The 14,188-nt window shown below is 40.7% G+C and overlaps 1 protein-coding gene across 2 annotated transcripts in view; it reads left to right on the top strand.

The window, feature by feature from the left end:
* The window catches only part of slf1 (SMC5-SMC6 complex localization factor 1), a 35,206-nt gene that overhangs the window by 15,613 nt on the left and 5,405 nt on the right, over window positions 1–14,188 (top strand). For both annotated transcript variants that reach the window (XM_060883569.1, XM_060883568.1), the window contains 3 exons: window positions 1,204–1,289; window positions 6,603–6,695; window positions 7,662–7,844. In XM_060883569.1, the coding sequence (XP_060739552.1) occupies window positions 1,204–1,289; window positions 6,603–6,695; window positions 7,662–7,844 (362 nt within the window). The remainder of the gene's footprint in view (window positions 1–1,203; window positions 1,290–6,602; window positions 6,696–7,661; window positions 7,845–14,188) is intronic.

Below are 14,188 nucleotides of genomic sequence, written 5' to 3'. Positions count from 1 at the left end.
CTTATATTCAGACCACAGCGAACGAAACCAGAGTGAAAACCAACTTAGTCTTGTATGAAGTTGCAAGACTTCACGCAAGACACATGCAACAGTTCAAGTTTTAGTGAATAAAGGAGTGGACCAGGGAGTGGACTCTCTGTAAGTGTCTCCAGTCTTGTTACAATTGCATCATGTAAAAATACTTGTGTGTGTGTTCATGTGTAACTGTACAGGGTTGAGCTCAAAGAGATGCTAATTTTTCTTTTTATATAGTAATTGCTGCTCATTTTTATGAAATGTTAGAATTATTCTGTAGAGAAGCATAAGATCCTGTATAGGACACTGACAACTTACATTGTGCTGCACAAATGTGTTATTTGTTATTCAGCCAAATAAACAGCATGACTCTTTAACATTACATTAATACATTTGTTGAAGACATCGGATATCCTTTAGAAATCTGATGTACTTTCAAGAGTATGATTTAGTTTCATATTTGTGACCATGCCACTGTTTGTATTGCTGCGGAAACCGCATTAATATGGAAAGAAACTGCATTGTAAATGTCTGAAGTGTGAGTGCTTTTCTCCAGCATGCCGCATTTACGGCCCTGCTCCACTCAGCATTCTCATTTCCTCGTCCTTCTTAGCATGAGAGTCCTCTCCCATCACTGTCTCCCAGCAGTGAGTCAGACAGGAACATACAGCTGCTCTCTGCAACCCATCTGCCCCAATCCAGCCCACGGTGGAGGAGCACTCACAATCCCATTTAGCCAGCTTTCTTATAGACTGTTTAGGACTTCAGCTCTGTCCTTTTGGATAAGAGGCACCACAGAGTGTCCTGGTGTGGGCTGTAGTTATAGGCCTCTAAAAGGAATTACACACTTTGATGCCTAGACCTCCCCACTTTGGCTTGACAAGATGCTGCTCTCTGGCTGTGGTACTGATCTAATGATATCTCAGGATCCATTTGGAGTGATATGTGTGTGTGTTGGAGTGAGGGGTTTTGAGCTGGTTTTATCATGTGAGATGTACAGTATGTTCTAGATGCTCTTGTAGGCAGTGAGGCAGTAAAATCACATCAAATATTCTCTCTCTCTCTTTCTCTCTCCTACATCTATCTATCTATCTATCTATCTATCTATCTATCTATCTATCTATCTATCTATCTATCTATCTATCTGTGTCAAAAAAGTTCTTTAAGTTGTGGGTTATGTTTGTTTAGAGAAAGAGAGTGTGTGGGTGGCTCAGGCTTGGTGAAGGACAGAGTGAAGAACGTGCCAAAAGGTTTCCATCGGGTCAATTTTGCAGGTAAGCTCTCATTCTCACCATTTTTACTAACACCATAGGAATTTCCAAGGTGTCTGCCAGACCTTAAAGTCATCATTTGCCCTTCAAGAGTATTTACCCATTCTTCTATATTACAGAGAGTTTCTTTGTATTTTGTTTTACTAATACACCAGGTTTCCAGGTACTTTACCTGCAGAGCCAGAAGTATGTGAGTGCCAAAGTCTGCAGAAAAACAAAATTGTGGAAAAAAGTCTGGAAATAACCTTAGTGCCACATTCCTTATTGAACTGCACAACTGGAAGAAAAAGCTTCCAATGACCTGGTTTCATAAGTGAGCACACACTGTAACTATTACTCTGCTACAGTGCCTTTTGCTTAATACAGCACTTGGGTAAGAGTATACCAGCTTAGCACATCTTGATTTGCCAAGTGTATTACACTCTTCTTTGCAAAAATGCTCCAGATCTATGAAACTGCAAGGGGATCTCCTGTGCTCAGCCCTCTTCAAGTCATTTCACAGGTTTTAATAGGATCTGACCTTTCCATTGGTGAAAAACAAAAAAAAAAACACCTTGATTTTCTTCTCCTGAAACAGCTCCATTGTTGACTTCAATTAAGTGACATTTCAGACACAACATAACAGTCCAACCATAGATCCTGAAGACGCTCACTTCTAGCTGGCTAACTGAAGTTTGTCCTATATTCATTTTCATAGTCTGTAGTTAAATTTATGAAAACGTATCATTCACCATGTCTGCAAATGATGTTACTAAGTCTACTAGTAACTGTTTTGAACTAGGAAGAGGTTTTATGTTTTAAAAACAGTCAGGCTAGAACTTAAGTACTTAACTCTGTTGTTTTATGTAGCTTTATGTCGTTTTATGTAGCACCAAGGTCCTGGAGTAACGTTGTTTCATTTCACTGTGTACTGCGTCAGCTATATATGATTGAAATGACAATAAAAGCTTGACTTGATATAGGAAGGTCTCTTGGCAGCTTCATTATGTCAGCTTTTGTCTTGTCATTTTGTCGATTTTGAAGAGACGTCCTGTTCTTCTTAATGGCTCATTTTCTTCACTTCTTCATAACTCCCTTCATTGTGTTCCATCTTACATTTAATATTTTTGAAATTCTTTACATATCTCTCTCCTGAATGATGCCTTTTGTCAGTGAGATCCTGTACATCTCAGGTCTTCAATCTTATCCACAAAAGTTCAGTGTGGCTGTAGACTTTCAGTCTCACCAGGCAGAAGCCACACCGTGTTTAATCCGTTCATCTTAGTTTCCGGTCAGCTGTCAACTGAACCTCATATTTGCTGGTAGGAAAGCCTGTAGTCACACCAGCCATCTGCAGATACAATTGAAAACCCCTGATGTACGTGATCTTTAATAGATAAATCAATAAATTGATGACTTTATTAATCCCAGAGGGAGTTTTTTGGACCATGGCTTCAGCAGTCAGATGAAATCATGATGATGTTTGATCTTTATTTGGGGTTTTTCCACTTCATCGATAATGATCACTTAATTATTAACAGCTTTGAGTTGCTGTAAGTGTGAACATAGCATTAACTTGTCACCTGTATTGTATGTCAAAAAAAGTCATGTGGAAATATTAATTAGTTAAAAGTTATAAGGTGGTATCTGCTTTCACCTTACTGAGGATTAAATGTTAATTGTCTATTATCTAGCAGTCACTGAACTGTCAGAGGGAATCTCGTCATTCCAAGGTCTGGATCTGACCTCATGTCATGCACACACTGGATAATACAGGGTTTAATTTTTTTATTTTTTATTTTAATTACTATGTTTTAATGGTGTGACCTCTATATCTGTTTATTTTTGTATTTTGTGTTATATACCGTGTGAGGTTTTATTTATTTATTTATTTAGAATTTTCGGTGTAACATCACGGCAAATTTCTTAAATTATATCAGAAAGTGTTCTGAACTCAAGTGGCATTGAACTCGATTTTAAAAGTATGACATTTTAACTTTAAACTACCTGCAGACATGCTGAATTTCTCATTTCATTCTTGAAGTTTATGAATCATTACCCTGATCACCTCTGGGCTTTGTCATGCACTACCTTTTGCATTTGACTGCTTGATCCAGACCTTGAAGTGAACACCTCTCAGACAGTCATTATTTATGTACCGCCTCTGTGCGCACATCCATTTTTTGTTTTAATAGAGCATACATTGGTATCGGAGTCAAAAGCACCCTGCGACGCCCCACGCTCTAACCCGCGGCACTGACATTTACATTCCATGCAGTGCGTATGCACCTTCAGTGCTTTAGCTTCGGGAGGAGAGAGAGGGAGATGGAGTGAAAGAGAGAGACCAGGAGGGAGAGCGAAGTACAAAGCAATACACACACACACAAACAACACTTGTCAGATCACCGGTTTAGGAATATTAAACACTACAATTAGGATTCTGCTGTGAAGTGGGAGTGAGCGAGAACCGGAGAGGTAGAGATAAAGATGAGAGCGAGTGCATGCTTGTGGCTGCAAGTTTTGGTAATTACGTAGCTGGCACTCTGAGTGAACCTGCCGAGGTGTCAGTGCTCGTCATCTCTCTACCTGATCAGGAATAGCCTCATGCCAGAACAGGGAGCAGGGGGAGGGCACAGAGAGGAGCGTGAGAGAATGTGTGTGTGAGAGAGAAAGAGAGAGCCCTACAGACTTTGCTGTTCTGCTCGTTGCCTTGCACTGTTTTTTTTTTTTTTTTTTTTCCTCTAAACTACGTGTTCCCTATACTGATGTGCAGGACATCAATTTTTGATGATGCATCCGTAGGCTCTCAGCCATGTGCTGTATTTCTGGCAGTGCTGCGGTTCTCGCAGTGTGTGCAGGTCCGTGGTGCCTTGTTAACTTCATCCTGAGCTGTCTGCCCACTGAATGCACTCTGCACTTATCTGGCTTAGGCACCGAGTGTGGAGGATTTACTGAGAAGTACAGATGCATGTGCAACACATTGTTAAGACAGTTTTGACATTTGCAATATTGGGAAGGAAAAAAGCAATATTCAAATGAGCCCTCGGACCAATCGCGATAAGATTTATGCGTGTTTTAACCCAGTCTAATCCGTGTAATCACAGTATACTATTTTTGTAGCCCAAATAAGCAGAATGTCAATAAATATGTCGGATTACTTCTCTTTGGACATTTGTAGTGTATTTGGCTAACCCTGAAGTGTTTTTGATTGCAAAGACTTACAAGGCATTTTCAAATAAAACTAAATTTAACCCTTTTAACATAACTGCTTTTGGCTCAGCAATATTCGCCCCAGGCGAAATCCCAAAATGTTTTACTTCTCCATCCTTTCACCTAAATTCCCTAGTAATTTCACAACTTTGCTTGAAGTGACACGTGTCTTGGTAGAAAAAAATATTCTCTAATTGCACAAGAACACACTATAACCCGACGCTTACAAACGGCTTTCTTTAAATCGTTACCTGCATTTATCTGAGCCATCGTGCCCAACGTCACACCTCGTTCAAGCACATAGTGCTCGAGAAAAAAAAGGAATGAAAAAAGCACCCCACGCACATTTGACATCTCTACTTAAGAGCGAAATGTCGGCTAGTTGGGGAATTTATAGAAAAGGACAGGACAGATTTTATCCTTTCCATGCTTGTAAATGCTGAGTATGCAATTATCCTTATAATGGAGGCGTTGTGTCCAAATTGGAGCCATTAAAATGATTTAACTGGGCGAAGATTGGGCCTGGCATTTGTGAGGATGTGTACACACTGGGAGTTAAGGAACGTTTAATCACTGCATTTTAGAGCCTATTAGGTGGAGAAAAAGGACCAGTGCAAGTCCAGACCAGCCGAGATGCCAAGCTACTCATTAAGTCATAGTTTTATTGCCTTCTGTTTGTTTCATTTTTTTAGAATCTACTGCTAATTAGCTTGTTTTTTTTTTTCTCCTCCTGTAAGCCTTTTGAGAAATCATTTTCACACGTTTGGCTGGTTGGCTTTTGGCTGCACTTTTCTACTGGAACTGCCATTTTCAATAGACTGTACTGTGAAGAGATCAACCGCAATTATTTTGCCGTTTTGAATTTCAGATATGTGCTTCCATTGGACTAAACGCACCAGCCTGAAGGTGATATTAAATTTTGGACATGTCCAGTGAGTATGAAGCATCTTTGGCGGTGATGCTAGCACTACCAGGTTTCATGACTTTTGTTGCCTGTGGACTGATTTAGGACTCCGTTGCAAAAGGTTTCAGCGTGGGCTGCTCTCCGTGTTGGCACTTCCACTTTATTTAACAGCTGGTATTCGGTGCTCATCAAGCAGGCCAGGGTTTCCCCCCCCCCAACCAATCCACTCTACACGAACACTGCATAGATGCAACCCCAACAGCAGCCACATATGGTCATTCCCATAAAAGCTTATTTTGTGTTTGATCTGTGTTGAAAGATCTCCTCTTGAAATGCAAAAAACGTCTTGATGTTAAAGGGGTTGCAGCATCTCTTTTTCTTTCTTTCTTTTTTTTTTTTCTTAAATCTCTATCTAGAAGAAAGGGCAGCGTCTGCAGTGTCTGCTTTTCTTCCTTTCCGCCCTTTGCTGGGTTTTATCGAGCTGGCCAAGGCTGCAGAGAGGCAGGCACCCTGGTGAGAGCTAGTAAAGCATTTATTAGCAGCTTTGCACTGGCATAATATGCTGGCAGCCAGAGAGGCACTCATGCTTGGCCTTTAACTTTCTTGTGAAGTTCAGCCATACATGAAAAAGGGGTGCAGCACAGCCTCTAATATATTCTTCATTCATATTGTATCAGAAAAGGAAGAGATGGCAGGAGGGGAGAATAGCCAAAAAGAAAATGTAAATAAAAAGCCTCTGGAGGTCGGTAATGTTGTACTATGCCGGGCTGCACCTCACACGAGTCCATTTGCGATTCCCAGCGGAGCTCCTGAACCCAGCATGTGTGAAAAGCTCTGTTGCAGGCTTTGTGCATGAGCTATGTACCATAACCTGGAGCAGCTCAACAATATGGACAGGAAGGAAGCCTCTTTTCCCGCACTCAAACTTTGGGGTGCAAGCTAGAGTGTGTAGTGCGCATGAGCTAATGGTGAGGGGGAGTGGAAAGAGGAAACGGATGAGTTCAGTTCATCAGAGATTTTCTCATCTAGAAAATTGAGGTCATTTTTAGTTCAGCGGTAATATTTTATGTGTGCGTTTAGAAACTGTGGGAATTTAGACTCTCTTTCTGGTTGCCGTCTTGCCATTTACAACGCAGTGGAGCCGATGAGGAGGGCACACCCTAATTCAGAACAATGAACTCCTGTCCTTCTCCCCTGTTTGTCTTTCAATGATATTAATGTAGGGGAGACACTCCTGCATCGAGCCTGCAAGAGGAACCAGGTGCAGACTGTGCTGAAGATCCTCAGACTGCCTGGAGTGGATGCCAATGTTAAAGGTAGGTCTCTCTGTCTCTCCTCCCTAAACCCCTTCCCATCTTGTGTAGCTCTTTTTACAGAGAGCCTTTCGTTACTCGAGAGAGAAGTGTACGTCACAGGTCTGACCTTAACAGTAGAACGAAACAGGAGTAAGTCTGCATAAATCAGTATTTCTGATCTTCTGATTTGTTTAATCTGTCGAAAAATGGCGTTTCCTTATTTTTTTTTTTTTTCATTTTTTAAGTAAGTTAAGATCTGTAGATTATGAGTATTAGAGAAGACAAAATAATCTCAGAAATTGGAATTTTGACCAGGATTATTTTTTTCTGTTGTGTTTAAAATTATATTTTCAGCAAGACCTGTACAAAATCAAAACTTTATTACCAGTAATGGATATGTTGTGTACAGTATATATATATACTCACCGGCCACTTTATTAAGAACACACTTTCTCATTCAAAATAGCCAAAAACATCCAGTGAGCACAGTTCTGCAGGCAGAAACACTTTGACGTCAGAGGAGAATGGGTTCAAGCTGATACGAAGGCTGCAGTACTTTGAATAGCCACTTTTTACAGCCATGTTGTGCAGAAAGGCACCTCAGAATGGAAACATGTCAGTAGTAGATGGGTTAAGCAGGAGATCGTACAGAGTTATACTCAATAAGAGGAATCTGAGGCAATAGTTATCTGAGGCTCACAGAATCTGGACAGTTAAAGAGTAGATAAACATTGTTTGTCTGATCATTAATCCAGTAATAAAAAAGCAGCAGTTACTGAAATATATACATCCCTGTTTTGATATCATGTGAATCGATTTTATTTTTATAGTGTTTTCTATGTTGATCATTTGAGTTTAAGTTGATGAGAGATTTGTTGGTTTGGGTTTGGGTCACAAACACTGCATCAATCTAAACTATAAACTTAGAATGTTTGTTAGAGGTTTTATAATCCAGCCCTGTTAAAGTGCTGCTTAATACATGTGTAGACCACGCAGGCTGGACTCCCTTACATGAAGCGTGTAACCATGGCAGCAGGGAGTGTGTGAAGGCTTTACTGCAGCACTGCCCCGGCCTGCAGCTGGGAAGCCAGGTAGAAGGAGTGAGTCCACTGCACGACGCCCTGAATAACCAGCACACAAACATCGCCAAGATGCTTCTGCGCCATGCAGGTTAGTACACACATATACACACAGATTACAGTGATGTGTCTGCGCCATGCAGTTTAGTACACACATACACACACACAGATTACAGTGATGCGTCTGCGCCATGCAGGTTAGCACACACATACACACACTCATTATAATGATACTGCTTTGCCATGCAGGTTAGTACACACATAAACACACTCATTATAATGATACTGCTTTGCCATGCAGGTTAGTACACACATAAACCCTCACGTACACACACTTGTCACAGTGATGATGCTGTACCATTCAGGTACACACACACACACACACACACAATGATGCTGTTCTGCCATGCAGGATGCACACACAAACACACACGCACACACTAATCACAGTGATGCTGCTCTGCCATGCAGGTATACACACATACATGGATGCTTACAAACACTCATCACAGTGATGCTGATGTTCACTTCAAGTGGTCAGGGAATTATATTTTTTCTTTTGAAATGAAAATCTTTATGGAAAATCCTGTAAACATGATATAATGAAATAAATGCACCCGTTTGGACCCACTCCTGCTTCATAGTAAGTTCTGATAGAGCCTCCAGCAAACAGTTCTGATTTTCTTTGGAATGCAACAAACCGGGAAAAATCAAGTAAATCTTACATTGTTATTAGATGGCTATTTTTGTCATCAGTAAATAATTCTGATTTGGAAAAAGCATTGTTGTGAAAGATACTTCCTTAGCTTACTCAAGTCACATTAGATAGAAAACTTGCCAGAATGTTCCACAGAGGATTGCTTGTTCTTTTTCCAAACTTCACATGTCTATTTTTTTGGTGAGCCTGTGCCCACTTGTAGCCTCAGCTTCCTGTTCTTGGCTGACAGCGCTGGTACACAGACGTGAGTTTTGTTCTGTTTTTGTAGCCCCTCAGACTACATGTTACATGTTCAACATTCTGAGGTGATTTCCTGCTCACCACAATTGTAAACAGTTGTTCTTTGGGTTATCGTAGCCTTCCTGTCGGCTCGAACCTGTCTGCTCATTCTCCTCTGTCCTCTCTCATCAACAGGGTGTTTCCACCTCGGTTCTCTTTAAACTCTGGAGACCTTAATAATCCCAGAAGTCTACAAATTTCTGAAATATTCACACCAGTCACTAAGATCACTTATCCCCCCGTTCTATTTCATATGAACATTAACTGAAGCTTGAACATTAACCAAATGATTTTATGCCTTGTGCTTCTTCCAAATGATTGCATTGCATTTGAATGAACAGTAAAGGTGTTTCTAATACAGTGTCCAGTAACCCTGTGTTTGCATGTCGGTCAGTGCTGTAGAAGTACTGTATCATTCATCTGAGCATTAATATCATATTGTCATATCGCCTTGCCCTATTGCACTTCACTTACTCATGTGCAAAACAAATGCACACACACACACACACACACACACACACACACACACGCACACAAACACGCACACACAAACACGCACACACTCTCTTCAGATCCAAAGCCCTTCTTAGGACTAAGTTGAATTTCAGTAGCACTCCCTCGTATTCCCAAGTGTACACTTTCATATGCTAACTGCCCAATCTCTTTCCTCTTCTATGAGCATTATATATGTGAGCTATTCTCTGTACATAGGCATATTAGAATATTATTTGATATTACTGTGACTCAGTATTTCAGTGAGCACGCTCTAGCTCGAACTCCTATGAGAATCATGGCAGTGCTTATTGATATTGGAAGATGGAGGCGTCTTTTCATGTAGCACAGAGAGTCAGGACGGGGGGGTGGAGGGGGAACCGTGTCATCTCTGCTTTAGTGAAGGATGCCAGTGAATACACATTTTTCACTGCAGTTAAGTACATTACAGATAATGGAGCAGTGTGGACTACCGTGCATTACATAAGATAATAAATGAGACGAGGACGTCTAAATCTGGACCTGCTTCATAGAGTAACACCTCATATCTTCAGTACTTTTCACTCAGTTCAGCTTGAAGAAATGTAAAATACTCCTGAATGTGCTATTTTTAACAAATAATTTATGAAGAATAAATTGTTTAATATTTGTAATGCCCAAGAAAATGTGAACAATGGTCTAGATACATTTTCTTGTCCCTTGTCTACATTTAATAAATGTATGTATGTGTATAAAAATAGAAAATGGAGGAGTAAATTTCAGTATGTTCATTTTTGGTCATTTTCACAATTATTAATACAGAAGAATGTGTGACTCTAGCATTGTGTTAACACAGTCAAACAGCAACATTATATTAAAATCTGTCAGTAATTTGTTCTATGCAATGTTTTCAGTGATGTCATGCAGTTTTGTGAGCACATGAATATTGTTGTGTGTCTGATTATTTGCATATCATTAAGCTATTGAATAGTGAAAGCATTAAATCGCATGTAAACACAGTGCAGGATGATGGTTAAAGGATGATGTGGGGGGGAGAAAAGGATGAAACAAACTCTTTCTCACACGCCCGACACTGCTCGCCGCTCTCCTCTGCTCCGACTAATTATAGTTAATTTGATTCCGCTCTCCCATTAACACATGTACATATTCTGGCCTCAAAAAGTAAATTAGATTGGGATTGTTTGGTCCCGGTGAGAATGTTTTTTTTTTCCAAGCCGGCGGAGATTGGCCCAATAGCAGCGAGTGAAAAGAGGTCAGAGGAGGATGTTTAGGAAAATTAGAAGTGTGATGTGTCTGGGAAGCAGACATCTACTTGAGTACCCATGACACGCGCATACACACGCATACTGAGCTTGACTTTGTGCTGCTTGTCATTCTGCTGCAGGACATTAAAAATGAAAATGTATAAAAATGTTGCTCATTTTGTGGCTACGTATGAAAAATAGGATGACTCGCACACACCGATTTGTTACATATGCACTTGTTTTATTGCGCTGATGATGCATATGCTGAGTGAATGTTACTGATGGTTTGTGGAACACACTAGCGAACTAAGCGAACACACTAGAGGCTGCTTAGCTAGCTAGCACTGTGTAGATTCTGAATGGGTTCAGTGTAGATACCAGGGGAAAAAGGTGAATATTTCAACAAAAGGAGGATCTATCCCATCATTTCATAGCTGCAGGCCTTCGTTGTTGTTTTCCCCCTCCCCCACCTGCCTTGATGCTGGCTCTCATCCATGAAGTTGTGCTTGCTGCAAATTGCTAACATCAAGAAGGATTATTAAGCGAATGCTGGAAAAGCACAATAAATCACATTTGACTAGTTTGAGAAATCTTTATAGGAAATTTTAATTAGATTTGAAACCACATACAAATGTGGCTTAGGTTTTTATTCTTTTTTGTGTTCAGATCAGATTGGCTTTGCCAAGAAGTCTTATTTAAGCTGTTTCTCTAAACAGAGTTATAGTGTTTTGTCTGCGGTTATACATTATTTAGAGTGTTTGTATGACCACCACCCCCATCTCCCTGAACTGTTCTCAGCACTTGTTATGATCGAACATGTGGGTTCGATCATAACCTCCATTCGGCTTTCAGTCCGTTTTTCCCTCTGTCCTCCTTAGCCATGCAGGCAGGCAGCACACGTTCACTTCGCTTGTGCTGATAGTTGCTTTCATCTGGGCCAAGCAGGTCAACTGATCCAGTGCCCTGAACACAGCTCTCTCAATTGCAGCATCCTCCCCATGAAATAATCATTCCTGCTTTAGGACACAGGCTCAGCTACAGGTTCAAGCTTACTCTCTGAACCATGGGCTCTTGCAGGCTGTGACTGAGAATACCTTTTGCCCTTATTTTGCCAAAAACACACACAATCACACGTGCACAACAAAGCACACAATCAGCTATCTGCTTTTTAAGACGTTTAGAATTTTCTACAATGAGAAACTCCTTCCTGATTGGAATGGAGCGTGACACACCAACAGCAGCAGCTCGAATCCAAACCGTGCTGGAGTTCGCCAGGTGGAGGAGGAGGAGGAGAGGCCAATGAAAGAGCCTTCACATGGCAGCTATGGGTTTCGAATCTTAATGGAGATGCTGTGGCTGTGAATGCACGGCTTGAATGAGGGACGGCTGACATGGTGGATTCAGGGCCAGCTTTCAAACAGGCTGTGGGGGTCCTCATGAAAGCTGGGTAGCAAGTGCTGTATGGTTAAAGGAAAAGCCTGAGCTCACATCACCACTGATAATTTATTGTTACACTGTTGAGATTTGATGGAGTAATTTTGGTGTCATGAACTGAAAATCATTATAGACTACTTTCAGTTATTAGGGCTATTTTTCTTCCTACACTTACAGAACTACTGGGAGGTGTAGGATGTGATCACCACATCTTTTTTTTTTTAAACTTAGAGAAGTGAAAGGACATGACATTTTGAAATTGGGCCTTGCTCAAGACCCCAACCAGGGGCAGCTTGATGGTACTGGGATTAGAACACATGAACTTTCTATCAAATGCTTTAACCACTGAGCAGTCGCTGACTGTCAAATTGTCTTTTTGTTAATATATATACATTTAAAAGATATGTTTTCATCAACATGCGCCTTAATACGATTCCCATTACTGACAGGAAAAGGGCACCAGACATAAAATACAGACCATACAGACCACGTTTCTTATAACCTCCATGCTTAATAACTTTTACAACGAGAATGGCACAGAAAAGAAATGATTGAGCACAGGCAATTACAAACAGCTCTTTTATTGTGACATAGTTTCCTTTTGAATATGGAAGGCACATTATTCACTAAAATTAACATGTCCTGCTGTCATGCACTTTTTTTTCCACCGAAGTGAATTCGGCTGCATTTCTGCATGAAAAAATTCCCACTGTACTTAACTCAAATGTCCAAATGGCTCAGTAAAATTAATTTGTTGGTATTTTTACGTTACGAATATTACATTTACATTAGGTTGATGTTTTTATCTAAAGCAACATACAAATGAGACAGGATACAATGACCAGTTTTAGTTGCCTGCATTGGTGAATATTTGACTACTGTAGAATAAAATATTTTTCCACATAAAATCTCTTGCATGAAAACCTACCATTGATCAGTGGAACAAAACCTGTAACTCTAAATTGAACCGAGTTTAAATATCGAACCAGTGGCATGCTCTGTGGCCAAAAGGTGGGAAACATTCAGTAGTTAAGTGACATTTTATTTATGTTGCTCATTAGGTGTTTTTTAATCATTTGGCTTTGCTCACGGGTCCAACTGTGGCTCTCTTGTTTTAACTAAAATATACATAGCACCTTAACCACTGGCCATGTGGTAAACGTTTTATACTTGTGTGGGTGAGGAGGCATGTTTGTACAAATTTCTTCCAATTTATATATATAAAAAAGCACCTAACTTTAACAACTAAAAGGGTTGCTTCTGGTTGCGGAGGTAAAGGTTTCAATTTAAATAAGGCTCAGTTTTTGAGAAGGCATATTAATTAGCTGCATTAACTAATCGTGTGTGTGTGTGTGTGCGTGCGCGCGTGTGCGTTTTGGATGATTTGCACTGAAAAAAAATCCCAGAATGTTCTGTAACAAGAGTTCTTTATATTGTATGCTTCTGGCTTGTTGTTATGGTCCGTGTGGGTTAGCTCAGTAAAACATGACTGTGCACACGTGTGTGTGTGTTTTTGTGTGTGTGTCTTGAGAGAGCATCATGTTCAAAATATGACAGTGATGCTAGCAGTTCATGTTCTGATGTTCTGTGCCAGATTACTGCTCTGCCTTTTACCTTGTTACAATCTGCAAGCAGTACATCCAGATTGTGGAGAGATGACATCTGACTGTCTCATTCTCACAGTCATGTACGCTCTATATACACACGCACACACACGCTGTTCTTTCGTCCTCCCCTCCTCCCAATTCCAACTCTTCTCTATTTCTAGTCTTTGCCTGCCCTCTAAAGGCCAAGAGGCTGCTTACCGGTTTCTGTGAGTGTCTGTGTGTGTGTGTGTGTGTGTCTGTGTGTGCATCTGTGTGTCTGTGTGCGTGTGTGTATTTGCATGCAAGTTCCTCAAGTGGCAAAAGCACAAACATTTGGGCACAAATTCTTCTGTTCCTGTTTCCACTCTGTATGTGTGTATGAGAAAGCGCATGGCATACGGCGCCTAATTACAGACATTCACATCTAATCCTCCAGGTGTTTTATTTATCTGCCAAGCACAGTTTTTGCCACAGTAAGCCAATACCTGGGCTCACTTCAATCACTCTCCATGATACACAAGCCAATATCATAGTAAATCCAGGCCAATCATGTGTGTGCATGTGTGCACTGACAGATGTGGATTTCATGGGCCATTGTGAAGAATAGGCAACAGCTCATACCATTGTCCTGGGGAGGGAGGGAGGGCTTCACGTAGCTTGCATTTATCAGCAGCTGCTTTGT

This window comes from Tachysurus vachellii, chromosome 12 (genome assembly GCF_030014155.1).
Source record: "Tachysurus vachellii isolate PV-2020 chromosome 12, HZAU_Pvac_v1, whole genome shotgun sequence".
NCBI classification, from domain to species: domain Eukaryota; kingdom Metazoa; phylum Chordata; class Actinopteri; order Siluriformes; family Bagridae; genus Tachysurus; species Tachysurus vachellii.
This window is presented reverse-complemented; position numbering and strand designations above follow the sequence as displayed.